Below are 22,044 nucleotides of genomic sequence, written 5' to 3' on the forward strand. Positions count from 1 at the left end.
AACAGCCTAAATTCGTCGGGGAATGGACTCTACAAGGTGTTGAAAGCGTTCCACAGGGATGCTGGCCGATGTTGACTCCAATGCTTCCTACAGTTGTGTGGTGGACCATTCTTGAAGCGCACGAGAAACTGTTGAGTGTGAAAATCCTAGCAGTGTTGCCGTTCTTGACCCAAACTGCTGCTCCTGGCACCTACTACCAAACCCCATTCAAAGGCATCTACATTGTTGTATTGCCCATTCACCCTCTGAATGGCACACATACACAATCCATGTCTCAATTGTCTCAAGGTTTAAAAATCATCGACACTGATCGACACTGATTGAAGTGTATTTAACAAGTAACATCAATAAGGGATCATATATTTCACCTGGTCAGTCTATGTCATGGAAAGAGCAGGTGTCCCTAATGTTTTGTAAACTCAGTGTATAATCAATACATGACTTTCAAGGAGTAGATTATTTGATGCACGGGTATTAGAATGCTTTTCCATTGCATAAAATTAGCCTGCATTACCACATGATCTTTCTCGCTTGAGGAAGGCAATTTGGCCCTGGCTTACAAACAAAATCCCCTGCATCATTTTGTAAATGATTGTCATTAGTCTACCGATTTTGTAAATGTAGGCTTATAATACATGTAATAATAACACATTTGATCTACCCCAATGAAAAATTGCACAGTGAGCATTAATCACATTTCAATAACATGCATGTATCAGTAGCTATGGTGATGTAGCTCTGGCTTTAGCTCTCTCTCCCTTTGACAGACAGTCAAACAATGAGTCAGGACTTTTTTGAAATTTGCCATTATTCCCCTTTTAAAAATAAATAAATTGATGCTCAACAACTGTCTAGATTTTGTTTCGATGCCTGTTAGCAAGCTAGACATGAGTGAGGAGATCATAAATGTAGCTCCATTATCATTCCTACACAGTTCCCATTTGGTTTTAGTGATTTCAATGCCCCCCACCCCCCCCCAAAAAAGTGATATTTTTTTATTCAAACCACCCACGCATTGAATGGGCTCTCTGAGAACCTCTTCCTGCAGTGTGTACAGGCGAATGGCCTCTCTCCCGTGTGCATCTTCAGGTGCATCTTCAGCTGGTGCTGGTGGGAGAACCTCTTCTCACACTGGGGGCAGCTGTATGCTTCTCCCCTGTGTGGACCCTCTGGTGCCTCTTCAGGCTGGATGAGTGGGAGAAACTAGCACGGCACAGGTGACAGCCGAATGGTTTCTCCCCTGTGTGGACCCTCTGGTGCCTCTTCAGGTCACCAGCCTGGGCAAAGCGCATGTGACACTGGGTACAGCTGAAAGGTTTTACCCCTGTGTGGACCCTATGGTGCCTCTTCAGGTCACCAGCCTGGGCGAAGCGCATGTGACACTGGGTACAGCTGAAGGGTTTCACCCCTGTGTGGACCCTCTGATGGATCTCCACTTTCTGGGGGCAGCTGAAGCCTTTGTTACAGAACATGCAGAAGAATCGTTTCTCTTTACTACTGCCAGATGTGGCTCCCCCTTCCTGAACCTGGCCTCTAGCCCTGTCGTTTGAGTTCAATACCTGATCAAAAAGGACATGGCCGTGTGAATCAGAAGGCCCCAACGACATGGACACTGGGTCGCGATCTCTGAGCGTGTGTAAAGGGGAGTTGGTTGCGACATTTGGATTTGTCTCTAAGCTTTCGCTGTAATCTAAAAAATCTCTGCCCTGTGATTGTCCGTCTCCTAGGTGACTATCTGCATTCCATGTGGGAGGAGCGTCGCCCTCCACTTTCACAGTCCCATCGTCTACCACTATAACCTCCCCTTTCTTATCTAGGCACCCTTCAGAGTATACACTACTACTGTACCGGTTCCAGTCCCCTCTAGACAGAGCAGTCTGTGTCTCTAAGCCCAAGGGTATGTTGCCAGGGTCCATCTCTGAAGTGTAAGAACAAGACGGATCATTGCCAGTCTCTAACGCGTCACCTGAGTCCCGATGGGAATGAACCATCCTCGGGCTTCGGTTACCGTAAAGTAAATACTCTGAGCCAGTAGCAGGAGTACAGCCCAGTCTCCCTGGCTCCAGTCTCTCTGGGTCTGACCTGTGGTCAGATAATCCATCTTGTAAAAGCCTTTGTGTTACAGTTGAAGTGTCTGTCTCTGACTTGAGTACGGCGTTCAGCGTTCCACTGACCTCCGTGATGCTGCATCGAGACCTGGGCTGGGTCGCAGCAGCGGTGGATAGGTCCTCCGTGGCTACAGGGGGCGCCACTCCAGACGTTACACCAGTAGGGATGCTTCTGCTGTGTTGTGGGTGCTCTTCTTCAGTCCTCTCTTGTTTCACCAGAGACAACCCTGCAGGACCTGCAGCCTCTGCAGACTGGCACAAGAAGAGAGGTTATTACTGGAGTAGAATGAATAGAAATGAGTAGAATTGGATAACAATGTCGTAGTGAAGTCGCGACAAGCTCCAATATGGCAAATAAATCAGGATTTACATGTAAGCAAGTGAATAGCTGAGGGGAGCCTTTCTGAAATAAATGGGCCAGATTTTATTTCCAAAGTGACTGTAGTTTTTTATGCAACACTATTACACAAACCTCTATCACGATAACGCGCTGGGTTGAGGTTCCACTCCCCTCATCAATAGTTATTGGTTGGTCATCTCTCCATGTATTGTGTCCCGCTGGCTTCACGAAGCTCCTGTGGCCTCCAGTGAGATGTCCTTCACCTGAGAGAGTGATTGGGAGAAAAGAGGTGGTTAGGTTAGCTACTGTCAATGCTCAACGCTATATTGTTCACCAATACAATTTTGCCACTGTCTAGAATTGGCAAGGATGTAAGCTAACCCTTCCCATAACTTCTTGATATAATATTTATAGATTGATTGATTATGTTCCATGCGTCACATTGTTTTAATTGAGTAAATAATAGGAAATTCATTCAATCAAAAATATGGTTATAAATTATGATATTGTGTCTTTGTGCAAGCTAAGTAATCAGGGGAATAAGTTTTGCATAGTATCCAAAAACCGACCAAGACCCAATTCTGGTTAACCATAACGTGGTTAACACATCTAAAGTCACACATGCGCAGAAGCGAACAGGGATACATGTCACGCACCCTCGGCCTTCTGCAAAATGTACCTCTTGCCATTCCTCTGTATCGGTCAAGGATCTTGACACTACAGGGACGACTGGCGAGGACGCGCTCTGCGCGCTCCCGTGATACCTTCAATTCCAATAGCTGTAGTTTCCTCCGCAATCCCCTGTTTTCTTTCTGGCTTTGAGACATTTCCAAACGGAACACTGCATAGTCGTCGTCTACGAGTTTACAGATCTCTGCCACGGCTGCATTCGCTAGCACCTCCATGATGGAGGCTATTTGAGTGTGAAAAACCATACAGTTAGCCATTGTTAGCTAACGTTAGTCTAGCTAGCTTTACCTAGATAACATCAATTAACAAGGTCCAGTCTCCAACGCAAATTAAACACTACATGGGGTAAGTATGTGATGCTGTGCTGTTATGAGTAATTGTTTTTGTTCCAGTTTGTCAAACGTCTAAATGTCAACAATTAAAACCGCTAAAGTGGTTCTTGGTCAATGTTCACTTCCGTTTACACTGAAGATAACGGATCTTATTGGTGTGCGTCATAGCTCAAAGGGTGTGGCTAAATGAAAACGGGTACTAAATTAAAAGATATGCGCGCTGTAATTTGAATTACGTTATTGCTCATTACATTACACATTCAGGGCTCGAATTTCCACTATAGACTGGGTAGTTCGAGCCCTGAATGCTGATTGACTGAAAGCCGTGATATACCACGGGTATCATTTATTTGTACTGCTCTAAATACGTTGGTAACCAGTTTATAATAGCAAGAAGGCATCTCGGGGTTTGTGGCTTATGGCCAATATACCACAGCTAAGGGCTGTATCCAGGCGCTCCGCGTTGCGTTGTGCGTAAGAACAGCCCTTAGCCGTGGTTTATTGGCCATATACCACACCCCCCCACCTTATTGCTTAAATATGGTCTGAATGCGGCAAGGGTACGTAACCTTGCAAAGCCCCTTCTTTCTTCACATTGACACCTCGTCGTCTTTTCCCATATTTTCTTCTCATTCTCATTGGCGCTCCAGCAGACAAATGCCGCATTCACAAAGAAACACACAGCGAGGCAGGGTTTAACGTGACCACGCCCCTGATTAGGGTACAGCTGTAGGGTACCCCATTACTCCTATGATAAATTGCTTACTTTACTCATATCCTGTATTATTTTTTACAATAATTTAATTAACAATAAACATTTTGGATATGCTTGGTTGGTCATTTTTAACATAATTGTATGTCGTCTTAATCAACAAACTATACTGAACAAATATATAAACGCAACATGCAACAATTTCAATGATTATGATGTAACAGTTCACCAGTTCGAATGACATTGTAGAGAAATTAACTTTGGATTCTCTGGCAACAGCTCTGGTGGACATTCCTGCAGCCATCATGAATTGCACACTCCCTCAACTTGAGACATCTGTGGCATTGTGTTGTGACAAAACTGCACATTTTAGAGTGGCCTTTTATTGTCCCCTGCACAAGGGGTGTGTGTGTGTGTGGAGCATTTCTGGGATCATTTATTTCAGCTCATGAAACATGGGACCGACACTTTACATGTTGTGTTTATATTTTTGTTCAGTGTACATCATACCTAAAAACACTTTCATTCTAAATGTACAAATGTTAGCTTAATTACGTCACTCCGTGAGGCAGCCCGGTTCCAAATCGAATGCAATCAACTTTCAGCCGATTCAAAACATGCCTGCACGTGCGCCCGGGTGAGATTAATCTAACCATGTCATTTTTTGCTCTTGTTGGGGAAACAAAAAGTTATTATAATATAACCTGTAATTGAATGGTCTACTGTAATGTTGTCTGTGTATTGTTGAAAATAAAAAATCAGGTTTTCTGAAACACCAAAAGTTTTTTTCTGTTGTCCTTATTATTTTGGGGGTTTGTAAACAGATTGGAGTATGAGAATTGCCAGCTACTGGATGCATTTTATATATAGTTGATTTTCCGTGAACAAATGTTATATTATATTATTTGTTACCATCAGCTCCTGTAATATTTACTCCAACCATAATAACACTGGTTGAAGGGGGGAAGAGAGATTGAATATGATGACCCTGTGTTATACTTAATCAAGTTGTATTAGTCATATGCAGTGGCAACCCGTCATTCAGGGCAGAGGCCCACCTGTTCTGAGCACCACACTTTTAGGTAAAATATATATATATGTATGTTATTTTGGCATTAATATGTGTCATATTACCTGGTGTTGAGGTTAATGCAAGGTTCTGCATTCTCCTCCCAGGCTCGTTGTGAATAAAATGAGAATTCAAATGTGGGAAACATGGATGATTCTGCACATTGGCCTGGATATTGATGATGTTTTATGTCATGACCAGGCAAAGGTTGAACAATTATTTTACCACATTTTTTACCACTATAGCCTCATCTCTAGTTAAGAATTACCGACCTGCTATGGACAATATGGACAGTCATTCATTAACAACTTGTACCTTAGCAAAGTTATCACAAATTATTTGCTTGAGCTGTACATGGTAACAGAGGACAAAGTTTCCAATCTACTATGCTTAATGAGCACAAAAAAAGCAACTGGGCTGGATAACCTTCCTGCAAGATTCATAAAGTATAGTGCTTGTGTCACTGCTAAAATGATAACACATATTGTAAACCTTTCTATTAGTAGTGGTACATTTCCCAATGATCTCAAAACAGCCCGGGTGTTTCCACTCCACAAGAAAAGCATTAAAACAAATGTAGGAAACTACAGACCTGTGTCGATTCTCAGCACCTTATCCAAAGTTGTTGAGAGATTCGTTTTTAATCAACTTGAGGGATACCTTCTCGAGCACAAACTTCTTTATGATCTCCAATCTGGCTTTAGAACCGCTCATTACGTTGATACTCGCCTCATCCACCTTTTTGACCACATCAAGCAGGAAAGTGAGAAAGGGAATTATACAGGTATGGTCATGTTTGACTTGCAGAAAGCTTTTGACACTGTGGACCATGATATTCTCCTGATGAAACTGTAATGCATGGGTCTAAATTATGTAGCAGTGAATCGGTTTAGGTCTTATCTGACCAACAGAACACAAGTATGTAATGTTGGTGATGTTCTGTCAGAGGCCAAATAAATATCCTGTGGAGTACCACAGGGATCAATTTTAGGGCCTCTTATTTCTTATATATGTTAATGATATGCCAGGTACAGTAAAGTGCAAACTCCTGGTTTATGCTGATGACTCAGCCATACTGGTATCAGGGAAGGATAAAGTTTATATAGAGGAGACCCTGAGTAAGGAATTGCATTTTGTTAGAGACTGGTTGATTGACAACAAATTGTCGCTACATTTGGGAAAAACTGAATCGATCTTGTTTGGAACAAAATGTAGATTTCTTAGGGCTGACAAGATAAAGGCAAACTGTGCAGGCCAGGAGATTGAATCTAAAACAAGTGTAACTTATCTTGGTGTGTCCCTAGATCAATCCCTTCCTGGGGACCCGATTGCTGCTAAAATTCTTTCTAAAAAGGGGAACAAATTGAAATGTTTATCGTAACACTAGATATTTTAACATCATATTGAAGAAATTGCTGGTCTCAACCTTGATTCAGTGTTATTTTGATTATGCCTGCTCTGCTTGGTATAGCGGTCTATCAAAAAAAGCTGAGAAAGAGAATGCAGGTCATGCAAAATAATGTTATCAGGTATATGCTTAATGTCTCCCCTTGGAACCATATAGGGGTACAGGAGTTCCAGGAGGTGGGCTTGTTGCCGTTCAGAATGGACCAACTTAAACTTAATCATATGTTTGACATCTTAAGATGATCGTGCCTGAGGTTATATGAAAAAAACAGACTGATATGGTCTGCAACCAACACAGTTACAATACCAGAGCTTGTGTTATGTCTTGTAAAATCCCAAAAGTAAACAGGACTGCGAGGAGCTATACAGGCATTTGTCTATGGAATAGCCTCCCCTTGGAGATCAAGCAAAGAAAAAGTAGGTAAAGGTTTTCATTTGGACAAGGTTGTCTAAGAGAAACCACTCCATTGTGCTCCCTACTGCTGGTCAGGTGTATTTATTTGAACGATAGGTGTGATGTGCAATGAATAGATTGTTTTTTAAGGTCGAAATGTGCAATTCATATGGTTGATTTTTAAGGTTAAGAAAAAGTGTAGGGAATATTGCCACTTTTTAGGATGTCAATATAAATGAATGCATTTATAATTTTGTCTTGCCTTTTAATCATGATATGTGTTTTTCTCCCCAATTACGTGGTATCCAATTGATAGTTAGTCTTGTCGCTGCAACTCCCGTATGGACTCGGAAGAGGCGAAGGTTGAGATCCATGCGTCCTCCGAAACACAACCAAGCCGCACTGCTTATTTACACAATGTCCGCTTAAACCAGCCACACCAATGTGTCAGAGGAAACACCGTACACCTGGCTACGGTGTCAGCGTGCATGCGCACTGGCCCACCACAGGAGTCGCTAGTGCGCGATGGGACAGGAACATCCCTGCCGGCCTAACTCTCCCATAACCCGGATGACGCTGGGCCAATTGTCCGCCGCCCCATGGATCTCCCGGTCATGGCCAGCTGCGACAGAGCCAGGACTCAAACCAGGATCTCTAGTGGCACAGCTAGCAACTGCGATGCAGTGCCTTAGACCACTGCACCACTCGGTGAGGGCAGAGGACCAATTTTAAGTGATATCTTCTGGCTCCACACTGTACATTGTTGTTTATGTCTGTTAACCAAAATAATAAATAAATTCAGTAGTAACTACATCTAGCTTGTTCTTTGGGTCAGCTAAATACAATCAATACATGGATCACACCCCAACAAACCTAAGTAGCTACTGTATTTCAATTCTCTTTCATTTATTTTTACAACAGGGTGAGTTGAGGTTCAATTACAAATGCAAGCAACTGCTTTTTTGGGTGATGCACAGCTTGTTTCATTAGGCCTGTGTAACAGGATAAAACATGCCTGCTTAACATTCATTTCAATGAAAAACATTCACAAATACATGAACCTCTTTCTCAGTGACAGACAGTACTTTATATAGCTTTCGATGCTATTCATGTGATTCGTGATGACATTAAAATATGGTCTGGTGGTGTACAAAACCACTACAATAACACCCTTGTATTGCATAGGCTACAACATATACATACAATTCTCTCTTTATACAGGCTAGTAGTAAAACAAATTATAGAATAAGCATATAGATTCAATGTAACAAAAACCCATAGGCTAGCTAACACCGGAGCTAAAAATAGTTAGGGCGAATTGGCAGGCTAGTGCTAATGGACAGATCGAAATGCACAGAATGGTTACCTGGAGGAAAGTGGGGGAGGGTCATGCTTTTTCAATTTTGGTCAAAGGGAGGGTTTAGTATTTTTATTTTTTTATTCTAGTCCAGGAGAGGGTCATGTAATTTGTAATTGACAAAATGTCAATATTTCTCAGTGTTTTAGAGTTAGTTGCTTATTGGGATATATAATATATATATATATATATATATATATTCTGATTCTCCGCTGGGTGCGCAATTTCAATTGAGGAGAAGGCGAAGATGAGGAGGACCGGAGCTCAACTTTTATAGCTTGCTACTACTATAATTGATTTTAGTAAAAACAATTTCTTGCCAATTATCAATTTATCAGAGTTACTGACCTCACAATAAGCCCGATTTAAGTGACTTACATTGTGGTGCTGAAACGTGAAGCAGCAGCAAAGGCACAATCAATTGGAAATTGACAGCACATGGTGCTGAAAGTAGACAAATTCGAGTATGCATAATTCATTTAAACAGTCTTCATTTTAATACCCTCTCATACCCCATCAGAGACTTGGTCCTAAAGAGTGCATGGTGGGTGGAGGAATTGATCGACAAATCGATGGACATCGCAGCCTAATTGTCTGTCAAACAGACTTACGTTTTATTAAAGAAAATTGCAAAAAGCACAGGCCTACCCCTTTACCAGCTTATGATTTGAAAGAAAATAAAACTGATCCGATTATATAAGGTGATCTACAGTATAACAGCGCCTTATGCTAGAAACAAGCTGTGAAATAACCTGGAAAGACTCGACTCCGATGCGTATGGGAATATATGGGGAATGGTTCCCAGATATCCCATGTGTACGTCTCAAGCCACACTGCTACGATTTCTTCCCTATGTCTGTTAAGGCTACTTAAGGAGGAGAAGCTCGTGTAACAGTTTGCACTTGATGGGCGTCCATGGTGTGAACAGTCGGGTGCTTCTTCACATAGTTCGCCTCAGTAAAGCGCTTCCCACACGTCATATGGCTTGTCGGTGTCTGTCCTACTGCTCGGCCTCTCATGTTGTGACCCAATGACACCAGAGGTGGAAGAAGCAGGAGCCACCACCCTCAGGTGGTTAGTCTTTGAGCTCCCTCCTTGACCTCTAGCCATTGTTTGGGTGTTGTTGGGATTGTGTGCTGTGTTAAAGGCTAGGTACCTCGCGGTGAACGCCCACAAGAGGTACCTATACAGACCCTATGAACCAATTCACTAGGCATTAGATGAGATACTGAAGAAGGCTCTTCCTGAAAGACTACCACCAGGGGGGTCACCCCCCACCCCTCATCATGGATTCTGTGGTGTTTGTATCATAGGAATAGGAGGGTCTATCTCTATCAGCCCCAGGCCCTGCTTCATCCCTGCACTGAGACTGTGAAGAGAAGGGTCTGGGCTGCAGACTGGATCCCTGACTGGAGCCTCCGTCTCTCTGATGACGACCAGGAGTCTGTCCCTCGAGCTTCGGTCCGATTTGGTGCCAGGGTTTCTGACCAGCCGCTTCAGAGGTCCAGTCTCTCCCACCAGCAACATCAGATATCAGCAGGTCCTCATGGACTGCAGACTGTAAAACACATATTGAACAGAAAAGCATAATGGTTTATATAAAACTCTACTGTACACACAGAAACATGACATTATAAAATGTTAACCACAATCAAGCCAATTTCTAACAACGTGATTCAAGTACCTAAATATATGGAGCCATTGGAGTTTATTATTTTAAAAAATCCATGTGTTGATTCAAGAATTAAGAATGTTTTGGATTGACTGAAATAAGGGAAACTCAGTCCCTGCAATGATAAAAAAATAACCAAGTCAGTCAGCACAGATTCAATTTTCTATTTAATTTCAACAAAAATGGTCAGTACTTTTATTGCACAAAAGTATACATGTGACAAGTATTGTAGAATAACTTCTCACTATGGTAACACTTTTCTGTAAATCTGGTATCCTCGCTTTGATAAATTAATTTTACAACGCTTTGAAAAAGGTTTGCTTTGATAAAATTATTTTTTAGAATGCTTTGAAAAAGGTTCAACATCGTCACTACTTTAATGTCAAGAAAACATTCATTAAGGAACTATCATTTCCCGATAAAACACCAGCATCAAACAGGACAAAGTTGTCACTTTCCATTGGATAATCATTTTTACACCATCATACCATCTCCTCTGCCTCATCATACTCATTCTTTCCTCAGTTCACCTAATCCAGTTCCCGACTACATCCAAAACCAGCAGAATTAACTACAAACAAACTAGTACATACACTATTCATGGGGCGTGTGCATTTTCTGCTGGTGTATTGTCAGGTAGCTCCTCTCTAAGAACCTCTTCCCGCAGTGCGAACGGGTGAATGTCCTCTCCCGTGTGGACTTTCAGGTGCATCTTGAGATGGTGCTGGTGGGAGAACCTCTTTTCACACTGAGAGCAGGTGTAAGGCTTCTCCCCTGTGTGGACCCTCTGGTGCCTCTTCAGGCTGGAGGAGTGTGAAAAACTGGCCCTGCACAGGACGCAGCTGAAAAGTTTCTCCCCTGTGTGAACTCTCTGGTGCCTCTTCAGGCTGGACAAGTGTGAAAAACTGTCCCGGCACAGGTGGCAGCCGAACGGTTTCTCTCCCGTGTGCATCCTCTGGTGGATCTCCACCTGTTTAGAGAAACGAAAGGCTTTCCCACAGAACGAACACGGGAAGCGCTTCTCTTTGCTACCAGATCTACTGATAGCGTCACTACTACTGTCATTTGTCAATGGGCTTGTGTAGCCATTTGCTGTTGAGGCACTAGCATTGTCTGAGGTCTGGTTTAACATAAGGAGAGTGTGAGGAGGATGAAGGCCAGGGAGTGTTTGTGTTGTCACAGGGTCCATGTTCCAGTTGATAGATCCTATAGAAGGCAGACTGAAGGCAGCATCTGTTAGGGGGTTAACCTGAGGTGCCATCAGTCTCTCTGAATCACAACTATAGGAGCAGGATGGAGCATCGCTAGCCGAGTCTGTATCTGTTCTCTCCTGCTGCATATATACACCTCCTCGTCCCCGCAGACCAAATCTACGCCTTGCCCTGGTCTCAGCCAGTCTATTGTCATGGATACTAAATTCAGATTTAGTTTTGTGTTCCCCTGTCTGTTTCTGGTTGTGGTTAACAGTGTTGTTCCCCAGCCCAGAGTTAAGTACACTGTCCCATCCATTAACATCCACTATGTCGCCTCTGGTCCTGGCCTGCTCGGTGATGGCGTCCTCTGGGCTCTTGGCTATACCAGTCTGTGAACCCAAGATGGTTGCCCAGTCTCCTCTGTTAGCCTCCTGCCAACCACCTGCAGGAAGAGGTTACAAAATCTAATTCATAAACATGGCAGAGAAAACTCTATATATGGAGTTTGTCAATTACCTGGTCAAGTTCATACATTATAATACGTGTTTTTGTGTATAAACATAAGGTGTATTCATTTAATTTCATGAATGGAGAAAAAACAATAGCCAGGTGCATCACTATTCCCATTGAAGATCTATTACTATATGCAGGCTATATGTATTTCTCCCTTACCTTGCTCCCCCATCTTTAGTCCACTCAGCAGATCAATGCTCTCTGGTCCGTCTTCTATTGTCTCCTCTTTGACAACCAGCAGATCATTCTTCCCATCCTCCATGTCTACTGACTGTAAGAGATACAGAGTGAGAGGATGTTGGATTAAGAAATCTGATATGAGCACTCTGCTATGGAGCATCTTCTGATTGGGCAATGAGGGATTGCTATGAATACTATACAAACATGCTAGTTGATTTGATTACTTGACACTTTTTAATTCATCTTATGATAATTGAAAGGCATGGTCCAAAACTTAAGACCAAATTAACCAAGACCTGGGCTTGTAACCACAAACTATCTCAGAGTAGAAGTGCTGATTGAGGATCAGGTCCCGCACCTGTCTATATAGTCTTATTCATTTTGATGACCAAACTGATCTTAGATCAGCACTCCTACTTTGTGGACAGGCCCTGACCTAGTACCATTAAGACGTTAATTCATAGTGGGCTCACCTCAGTGAGACTGTGTGTGGTCCTGTGCTGCTCAGCTGGTTCATCTGTGGCTTCAGGAGGAGGTGTAGTCTGGTTGTCCTCTATGACCATGGTCCCCTTAGGGTTCCCCAGACTCTCCACACATCCCTCCTCCTTCAACAGCAGCACCTCTGGACCCTCCTCCTCCTGGAAGAGACAGGTGATACAGATTACACAGACATACACTCCCCCAGGTACATACACACAGATAATAAACACACTTTAAACATGGAGGGTCCATACTTGCAAACATAAGCAACCACTTAAATTTAAACGGGTCCCCCGATACAAAATATGTATCAGCCAATTAAAATCGTGACGAAACGCTAAATTGTAGCTGGTCCCATCAGACAACATGGCACACAGTGAGGTTAGCCCTATGCTAACCTCACTGATTTTATCCTGGCACAAGTTCTTCCAACCACACGTTCTGATCATCAAAACAACTATCATGTTTATTTGACTGACTGGTCAAATTGCTTTCGGTGTAAATTGCCTAGTCCACATAATTGTTGCAAGTGTTCGAATCGCACAAGTTTCACACTCTTTGAAATGTAGACTTACATGTATTGTCTTAGTGTGTTGAAAAGGGACGTAGCCTACAGCCAACAACTTGAAAATGAAGATTAAGAATGAATCGTTAAGCCTTGCACAAACACACTGCTTTTGGCAAATAATCATATTGTATAGGTTATTTAAATGGTCATACGCATACACTTAAATGTAGGCCTACATGTTTATATGCAATTTCATAATCATCTGCTTTGTCACAAGCTAGGTTTCCATTTCCTTCCAATTGGCGACAGATTTATGCGAATATTTAAAAAAAATCTGCATAAAGAAAATACACTTTTTTGCTTAAGTTTCCATATACCTAATAAAAATCTAAAGTTCAATACGTTTTCAACCCTGAGTTTTTCAACTCTACAGATTGTGACAAAACTAACTGTTGCAGTAAATAGCAAATGTGCCTACTCTGGCATATACAGTGCAGGTACACAGTAAAATCACCCGTGTTAAATTCACTGTGTCAAAAATGATCGACTCCCATAGAGTTGTTTTAGTAACTGCCACTGCCAAATGACCCCTAGTGTCAGTGTTGATAACTGGTGTTAATTGCTAAGGTGTAAAAATGTACTCTATTAGTTGTAGACTTTTACTCAGTAAGTGTAAACATAATCACAACCCTGCCCATAAATTCAATTTCTGCGCTCAAATTTCCTATTTTCTCAACGCCATTGTTGGATACACAAAATCCTAATTTGTTCTACACAAAGGTGAGTGTTAAACAGTTATTTCACTGATTTTATTTAGCTATTTTAATTTAAATACTTGGTTGTCAGACTTCAGTGTAACATAAAAAGTCGAACAGTTTTGACTTTGTGTGTGTTGCAGCTAATGTTTCACTTTTTGCACGTCTTTGTGAGATAGCTCGCCCCTGTCCTGCGCAGTTAACTCTGCTTCATGTGGTGGTTCCATGGGCTTGTGTCTCATTTCAGCACCAAGCCTTTTTAAGCCTCATGTTAGTTTGTTCTCTTTATTTCAGCTGCTTACTAAACTTTTTCAGGATCCTGTCTTTCAAAGATAATTTGTAAAAATCCAAATAACTTCACAGATCTTCATTGTAAAGGGTTTAAACACTGTTTCCCATGCTTGTTCAATGAACCATAAACAATTAACTTGTTAGGGCTAGGGTCTTTTTTTTCTAAATTTCCGCCTGACTGACGTGCCCAAAGTCAACTACCTGTTGCTCAGGCCCTGAAGCCAGGATATGCATATAATTGGTACCATTGGAAAGAAAACACTTTGATGATTGTAGAAGTGTTAAAATAATGTAAGAGGCTATAACACAATAGATATGTTAGGAGAAAATCCAAAGAAAAACCAACCAGAATTAATTTTGAGAGCCCATGCGCTTACAATGGAAAGTATAGGGAAATGATGAATTCTAGCTCCCAGGATGCAATTCCTATGGCTCCCACAGGGTGTCGGCAGTCTATGTTCAATGTTTCAGGCTTGTAACTTCCAAAACGAGTAAGAAATTAGTTTTAGTACAGGGACACACTCTTGGAAATTCGTGTTTGGTCGAGCAATGAAGACAAGACGCACCTGCTAATATCGGTTTCCTATTGAACATACTTCTTTCCGAATGAAATATTACATTTTAGGGTATCGGGAGGAGTCAATAGAAACATATTTTGACTTCTTTTAACAAAGTTTAGTGGTAGATTTTCAGATTCCTTTCTCTGCATGTTGAACGAGTGGCTTACTCAAATCGATGGTGCCAACTAAACAGACTTTTTGGGATATAAAGAAGGATTTTATCTAACAAAATGACACTACATGTTATAGCTGGGACCCTTTGGATGACAAATCAGAGAAAGATTTTCAAAAAGTGAATATTTAAATCGCTATTTGTGAATTTATGAAACCTGTTACGGTGGAAAAATATTTTGATGTGGGGCGCCATCAAACAATCGCATGGCATGCTAGTGGGACGCCTAGTCCTAAGAAGTTTGAACATGCACCTGTGGAACGGTCGTTAAGACACTAACAGCTTACAGACGGTAGGCAATTAAGGTCACAGTTATGAAAACATAGGACACTAAAGAGGCCTTTCTACTGACTCTGAAAAACACCAAAAGAAAGATGTCCAGGGTCCCTGCTCATCTGCATGAACATGCCTTAGGCATGCTGCAAGGAGGCATGAGGACTGCAGATGTGGCCAGGGAAATAAATTGCAATGTCCGTACTGTGAGACACCTAAGACAGCGCTACAGGAGACAGCATGGACAGCATGGACAGCTGATCATCCTCGCAGTGGCAGACCACGTGTAACAACACCTGCACAGGATCGGTACATCCAAACATCACACCTGCGGGACAGGTACAGGATGGCAACAACAACTGCCCGAGTTACACCAGGAACGCACAATCCCGCCATCAGTGCGCAGACTGTCCGCAATAGGCTAAGAGAGGCTGGACTGAGGGCTTGTAGGCCTGTTGTAAGGCAGGTCCTCACCAGACATCACCGGCAACAACGTCGCCTATGGGCACAAACCCACCATCGCTGGACCAGACAGGACTGGCAAAAAAAGTGCTCTTCACTGACAGGTCGTGGTTTTGTCTCACCAGAGGTGATGGTAGGATTTGTGTTTATCGTCGAAGGAATGAGCGTTACACCGAGGCCTGTACTCTGGAGCGGGATCGATTTGGAGGTGGGGGGTCCGTCATGGTCTGGGGCAGTGTGTCACAGCATCATCTGACTGAGCTTGTTGTCATTGCAGGCAATCTCAACACTGCGTTACAGGGACATCCTCCTCCCTCGTGGTACCCTTCCTGCAGGCTCATCCTGACATGACCCTCCAGCATGACAATGCCACCAGCCATACCGCTCATTCAAAACCCTTTACAATGAAGATCTGTGAAGTTATTTGGATTTTTACAAATGATCTTTGAAAGACCGGGTCCTGAAAAAGGGACATTTCTTTTTTTGCTGAGTTTATTATATTCTTGTCAGGACATCACCACCGCTCAGTGTGAGAAACGTTTGCACAAAGAATTGTCTCCTTATTCCCATAACCTGAAAGATCCCTACACCGCAAATGGATATGTAAGTATACATTACAATTGATAAAGGGCATCTGCGTTTAATTCTTCTGGTATGGTATCAGAGCAAATGGGACTTGGTTATTTGTTTTTTCTTTCAAGATTAGTAACCATGTTCAATTTCTTAAGGAACATTATTACAACCCTAATAGTGGAGAAGGGTACGGTACCTCTGGTATAGAATCAAAACCGTTGAGGAATTTGGCTTCAGAGAAACTGCCCACTCAATTATACTCTGGAGGCCCAACTGCTGAGAGGGAGTCCAGTCCATCCACTTTGGCTACCCTGAGTGAAGACCAGTGCAGAGAGGCCATTTCTCATATGAAACATTCTTCTGATGAAGAAACAGTCAAACAGAAGATGAAATTGACCTTTGAGTACAGGAAGAAGATGACCCACGACCGAGTAAATGCTCCACCATCGAACCAAATTCTTACGCTTTCCGGATGCAAGATAAAAAAAAATAATAATAATTAAGTTGTATAAATTGTGTTTAATCACTAAATGCCAATTCAGGTTGGCCAGTAATAGTAGTTCAATAATGTGTAGGCTGGTGATTTACTCAAACTGTGTTAGGTTAAAGTGGAATGTTTTGTGAGAAAGAAATTGACTTGCACAAAACTAAAGTTTTGTCTTTGTCTTATTTGTTTCAGATTGAACAAGATTTTGTGCTGCTGTTTGGAGGGGGAACATCAGCCCAAGTTTTTGCAGAGGTGGCCAACTACATTTAAGCAAAAGATCCTCATGCTAAGCAAGACCCTAAGCAAGGCCACTCAGGGAGCTGAACTTCAGGAGCTGATCCAGATGGCAGAATCTGCAGTTGATGAGGGAGCTGACACGAATGTTGAAGGTTAGATGATTATCATTTATCATTTATATTTCAAATGACTCTGAAATGTTAATGTCACTGATGATGGAATTTACCATTTTAAATCAGGATCTCTTTGTTTAGGATGGGACGGTGATCTTTCCTCCATCCTTCTCCTGCTCCATTTGATTCCTCCATCACAAAGCCGCAAAAGACCAGGCAAGATGTCTCAATCCCAAGCCGAACAGCATCTTGTGATATTCTAAAAGGTTTGTATTGGCACTCTTATTCTTGGACAGTGCTGCAGCCGTTATTATGAACTACTGATGGTGTTAGTTTTTATCGTCTTCAGGCAGGAACCAGTATCCAGGAGCACCTTGATGCGATTGACCAGAGCCGCCAACCATATCTTCTTGCAGTCGGGACCATGAAGAGCAGCATCCATTCTTACTTCATCATCCTGGACAAGCGAGCCTTGCATGTCAACGAGCACTCTTGGTGCCTTCGATGAGCTTTTCAAGACTCACTTTGTTTTTAGTACTGCTTACAATACAATGCTGCGCAACATGTACACCTTCATAAACAGACAACTGTGTACAACAGACATTGGGAAGATTAAGGAGACTCCAAGGGTTGCTGAGCTCAGAGCTAGACTCCTGCACTAAAATTTGATTTGATTTGATTTGAGCTCAGAGCTAGACTCCTGCACTAAGGCTGATTAAGTTATATGTTTTGTTTGCCATGCTAGTCATGGAAGTACCAACTTCCTCGTGAGGCATCTCAAGTTGATGCATGGAATGTGCCCTGGTAGAACTCTTAAACTAAAATGTGGTCAAGCAGATTGTTGTCGTGTATTTGGTAGATTTTCAGGCTTTAGGAAGCATTTGAACAGGTCACATTCCGGAGACTGTCATATTTTGTTAAACGTTAACTTGGATGCTAATACAGCCGTTGATGATCAGCCATTTTCCTTCAAATTCTAGTTGTAACCAGGTTGTACCAATATCTAACAAGAACACACTTGATATGTGTGCGTCTGCTATTGCACAACTGCAGTCTGCAAGTGTAGGTCAGACAACTGTAAATAGTTTTATCTTCCATGGAAGAAGGAGTTCAGGAGATACAGGGTCAAGCTAAAGCGACCGCTTATGTATATCTTCAAAAGACACAAACTGTCAGAAAAATCCAACATTCTTTTCAGGATATTGAAAAGCCTTTCACATTCTTGAATTCGGTATCAAAATGAAGTGCTTATTTCATACAAAAATGGGGAACAGTTCAACCAGTTAAAAGTCCTTGGTGTTAGATTTGACCATAGAAGAAACAACACTACTGGAACTCATGATCAAACAGTACTAACTGATACATTTTCTTACGTTCCAATTCTTGAGACATTGCAGTCAATTTTGTAGAACCCAAAACACAAGTGGCATGTTTAACTCGGGGCACAATTTTAAATATGGAGTTTACTTTGATTTGGAAGATGGCCTAAAATATATATAAGAGACATCCTCTCTTTTCTAACGAGAAAAATGCATTGCAAATTCAACTATTTTGATGACTTTGAGACTGCTAATCCATTGGGATCAAAAAAGGTTATTCACAATTTGGGAGGTATATACTTTACTTTGAGAAATTTTACCCCAAAGTTTAATTCAATTTTGGTAAATATTAACTTACAGTGGGGAGAACAAGTATTTGATACACTGCCGATTTTGCAGGTTTTCCTACTTACAAAGCATGTAGAGGTCTGTAATTTTTATCATAGGTACACTTCAACTGTGAGAGACGGAATCTAAAACAAAAATCCAGAAAATCACATTGTATGATTTTTAAGTAATTAATTTGCATTTTATTGCAAGACATAAGTATTTGATCACCTTCCAACCAGTAAGAATTCCGGCTCTCACAAACCTGTTAGTTTTTCTTTAAGAAGCCCTCCTGTTCTCCACTCATTACCTGTATTAACTGCACCTGTTTGAACTCGTTACCTGTATAAAAGACACCTGTCCACACGCTCAATCAAACAGACTCCAACCTCTCCACAATGGCCAAGACCAGAGAGCTGTGTAAGGACATCAGGGATAAAATTGTAGACCTGCACAAGGCTGGGATGGGCTACAGGACAATAGGCAAGCAGCTTGGTGAGAAGGCAACAACTGTTGGCGCAATTATTAGAAAATGGAAGAAGTTCAAGATGACGGTCAATCATCCTCGGTCTGGGGCTCCATGCAAGATCTCACCTCGTGGGGCATCAATGATCATGAGGAAGGTGAGGGATCAGCCCAGAACTACACGGCAGGACCTGGTCAATGACCTGAAGAGAGCTGGGACCACAGTCTCAAAGAAAACCATTAGTAACACACTACGCCGTCATGGATTAAAATCCTGCAGCGCACGCAAGGTCCCCCTGCTCAAGCCAGGGCATGTCCAGGCCCGTCTGAAGTTTGCCAATGACCATCTGGATGATCCAGAGGAAGAATGGGAGAAGGTCATGTGGTCTGATGAGACAAAAATTGAGCTTTTTGGTCTAAACTCCACTCGACGTGTTTGGAGGAAGAAGAAGGATGAGTACAACCCCAAGAACACCATCCCAACCGTGAAGCGTGGAGGTGGAAACATCATTCTTTGGGGATGCTTTTCTGCAAAGGGGACAGGACGACTGCACCGTATTGAGGGGAGGATGGATGGGGCCATGTATCGCGAGATCTTGGCCAACGACCTCCTTCCCTCAGTAAGAGCATTGAAGATGGGTCGTGGCTGGGTCTTCCAGCATGACAACGACCCGAAACACACAGCCAGGGAAACTAAGGAGTGGCTCCGTAAGAAGCATCTCAAGGTCCTGGAGTGGCCTAGCCAGTCTCCAGACCTGAACCCAATAGAAAATCTTTGGAGGGAGCCGAAAGTCCGTATTGCCCAGCGACAGCCCCGAAACCTGAAGGATCTGGAGAAGGTCTGTATGGAGGAGTGGGCCAAAATCCCTGCTGCAGTGTGTGCAAACCTGGTCAAGAACTCCAGGAAACGTATGATCTCTGTAATTGCAAACAAAGGTTTCTGTACCAAATATTAAGTTCTGCTTTTCTGATGTATCAAATACTTATGTCATGCAATAAAATGCAAATTAATTACTTAAAAATCATACAATGTGATTTTCTGGATTTTTGTTTTAGATTCCGTGTCTCACAGTTGAAGTGTACCTATGATAAAAATTACAGACCTCTACATGCTTTGTAAGTAGGAAAACCTGCAAAATCGGCAGTGTATCAAATACTTGTTCTCCCCACTGTATGTGCACTCTTCCATACCCAGGACCTTAAAACTTATGCATTGGAATCCATTCTTGAGCCAATAGTAAGCGATTTGAAAGTGCTTGAGACTGAGGGTATTGAAGTTCCCTTCTTCAGTGGTCGTATACATGGCAGTATTGTCCAAGTAACTGGAGATAATCTTGGTATACATTGCCTGTTTGGTTGTGTGGAATCATTTAGTGCTCGTTATTGTTGCCGTTTTTGCCTCAATGAGAAAGTGGATTTTCAAACAGTGTTCTCTGAGGATTACCAAAGACTGACTTTACGAACAAAACACATGAACTCAGACCATTGTCAAACTACTCAGTCAAACCCAACACTACCTCATATGTACGGTGTGAAGCATGCTTGCTTATTGAACTCTGCAGTACTTCAATACTACAGACAATTTTTGTTGATATAATGCATGACATTTTAGAAGGAGTTGCACAATGAGGTAAAAGTTGTTACACTATATACAAGCCAACTTTGTGACTGCTAAAGATGTGTACGGTAGAGTTCATTCATTTAACTATGGCCACACAGAGAAGAGGAAGAGGTCTTGGTGTCTCCGTAATGTCTCCGTAATTTGCCATTGATATTTGGTGATCTGGTACAGAAAGATGATAAATACTGGCAGCTGCTTCTGTTACTACTACAAATTGTAAATATTGTGTTTTCTCCTATACTAACAGAGGGAATTACTATCTGGGGCGGCAGGTAGCCTAGTGGTTAGAGCGCTGGACTAGTAACCGAAAGGTTGCAAGATCGAATCCCCGAGCTGGCCCTGAACAAGGCAGTTAACCCACTGTTCCTAGGCCGCCATTGAAAATAAGATTTTTTTCTTAACTGACTTGCCTAGTTAAAGGTTAAAAAAAGAAAAGATAATATCTATCTGAAGCACTTAATTGATGAACATCATAGGCTTTAAGTATTTGTTTCCTCATAGAAATCTGTTAACGAAACACCACTTCATGACACATTATCCTCGTTGTATAAGGAATATTGGGCCCGTTCTTCACTCGTGGTGTATGCGCTTCGAGGCGAAACATAATTTCTTTAAAAAGAAATGGAAGAGTTTTAAGAATGTCACTATCACCTTAGCCAAGAAACACAAATTGCATGGCATATAATTGGGAAACGTTCAGCCAGGATAGACTAGCTATAGGTCCAGGAAAGATGTCAAGGCTCAATGACCTGAAAGAAAGCCATGAGATTGTGGCCAAGTTGAATGTCTCAGTGCACACAAATGTTTTGTCAGTTAAATGGGTAAAGCACCATGGTACAGAATATCGTCTTGATTTGGTCATATGTGGTGAAGTAGTCATTGAAATGGCACTATTTTACAAAATTAAGGCTATTGTTCCAAAAGACTAATGTTTTTTTGGTTGGGTCAGCTCTTGAAACCTTAAGTTTTGATGATCACTTGCATGCATTTAAAGTTGTTTTGAAGCAAAGTCCACCATGCAAGGTATTTACCAACCCAAAAACATCCCACCATGACGAAAGAACAAATTAATGTCTGCAATTATACAATTTTACCAAAACTTCCTGTTTCCATCATCACAGCTGACTTTACTCAAAAACTGTGGATGGAAACGTGGTTACAGATGCATCATTTGACTCGAGGAGGATGAGCGTTAGTGTACAATAGGATTATAGGTTGCATTCTCGTTATCATCCTACATGAGGCAGTATTGCAGTTCCTTTAAAGATGTTTAATCGACAGTCTTAATGTAGGATGACACTTGGCTGTCATTAGTATATTCTTATGTAGGCTACACTTACATGCAGGCCTATAATGTTTTATAGGCTATGAATTATTATAAATCATCCCTTTCGTCACGTGCATTTTGAATCTAACATCAAGGTCCGGCAGTGA

At 42.0% G+C, this 22,044-nt stretch overlaps 1 protein-coding gene across 1 annotated transcript in view; it reads right to left on the reverse strand.

Annotated features, from left to right (window-relative positions):
- Positions 1–312: 312 nt before the first annotated feature.
- LOC139566697 (zinc finger protein 721-like) overlaps positions 313–22,044 on the reverse strand; it is a 33,460-nt gene continuing 11,728 nt past the window's right edge. Inside the window, 9 exon segments of the mRNA XM_071387947.1 lie at positions 313–2,360; positions 2,581–2,711; positions 3,128–3,401; positions 5,912–5,989; positions 7,619–7,748; positions 10,677–10,769; positions 10,771–11,716; positions 11,947–12,058; positions 12,441–12,605. Coding sequence (XP_071244048.1) covers positions 1,098–2,360; positions 2,581–2,711; positions 3,128–3,401; positions 5,912–5,989; positions 7,619–7,748; positions 10,677–10,769; positions 10,771–11,716; positions 11,947–12,058; positions 12,441–12,605 — 3,192 coding nt within the window. The 3' untranslated portion in view covers positions 313–1,097.

The sequence above is a fragment of the Salvelinus alpinus genome, chromosome 39 (assembly GCF_045679555.1).
Source record: "Salvelinus alpinus chromosome 39, SLU_Salpinus.1, whole genome shotgun sequence".
In the NCBI taxonomy this organism is placed as follows: Eukaryota; Metazoa; Chordata; class Actinopteri; order Salmoniformes; family Salmonidae; genus Salvelinus; species Salvelinus alpinus.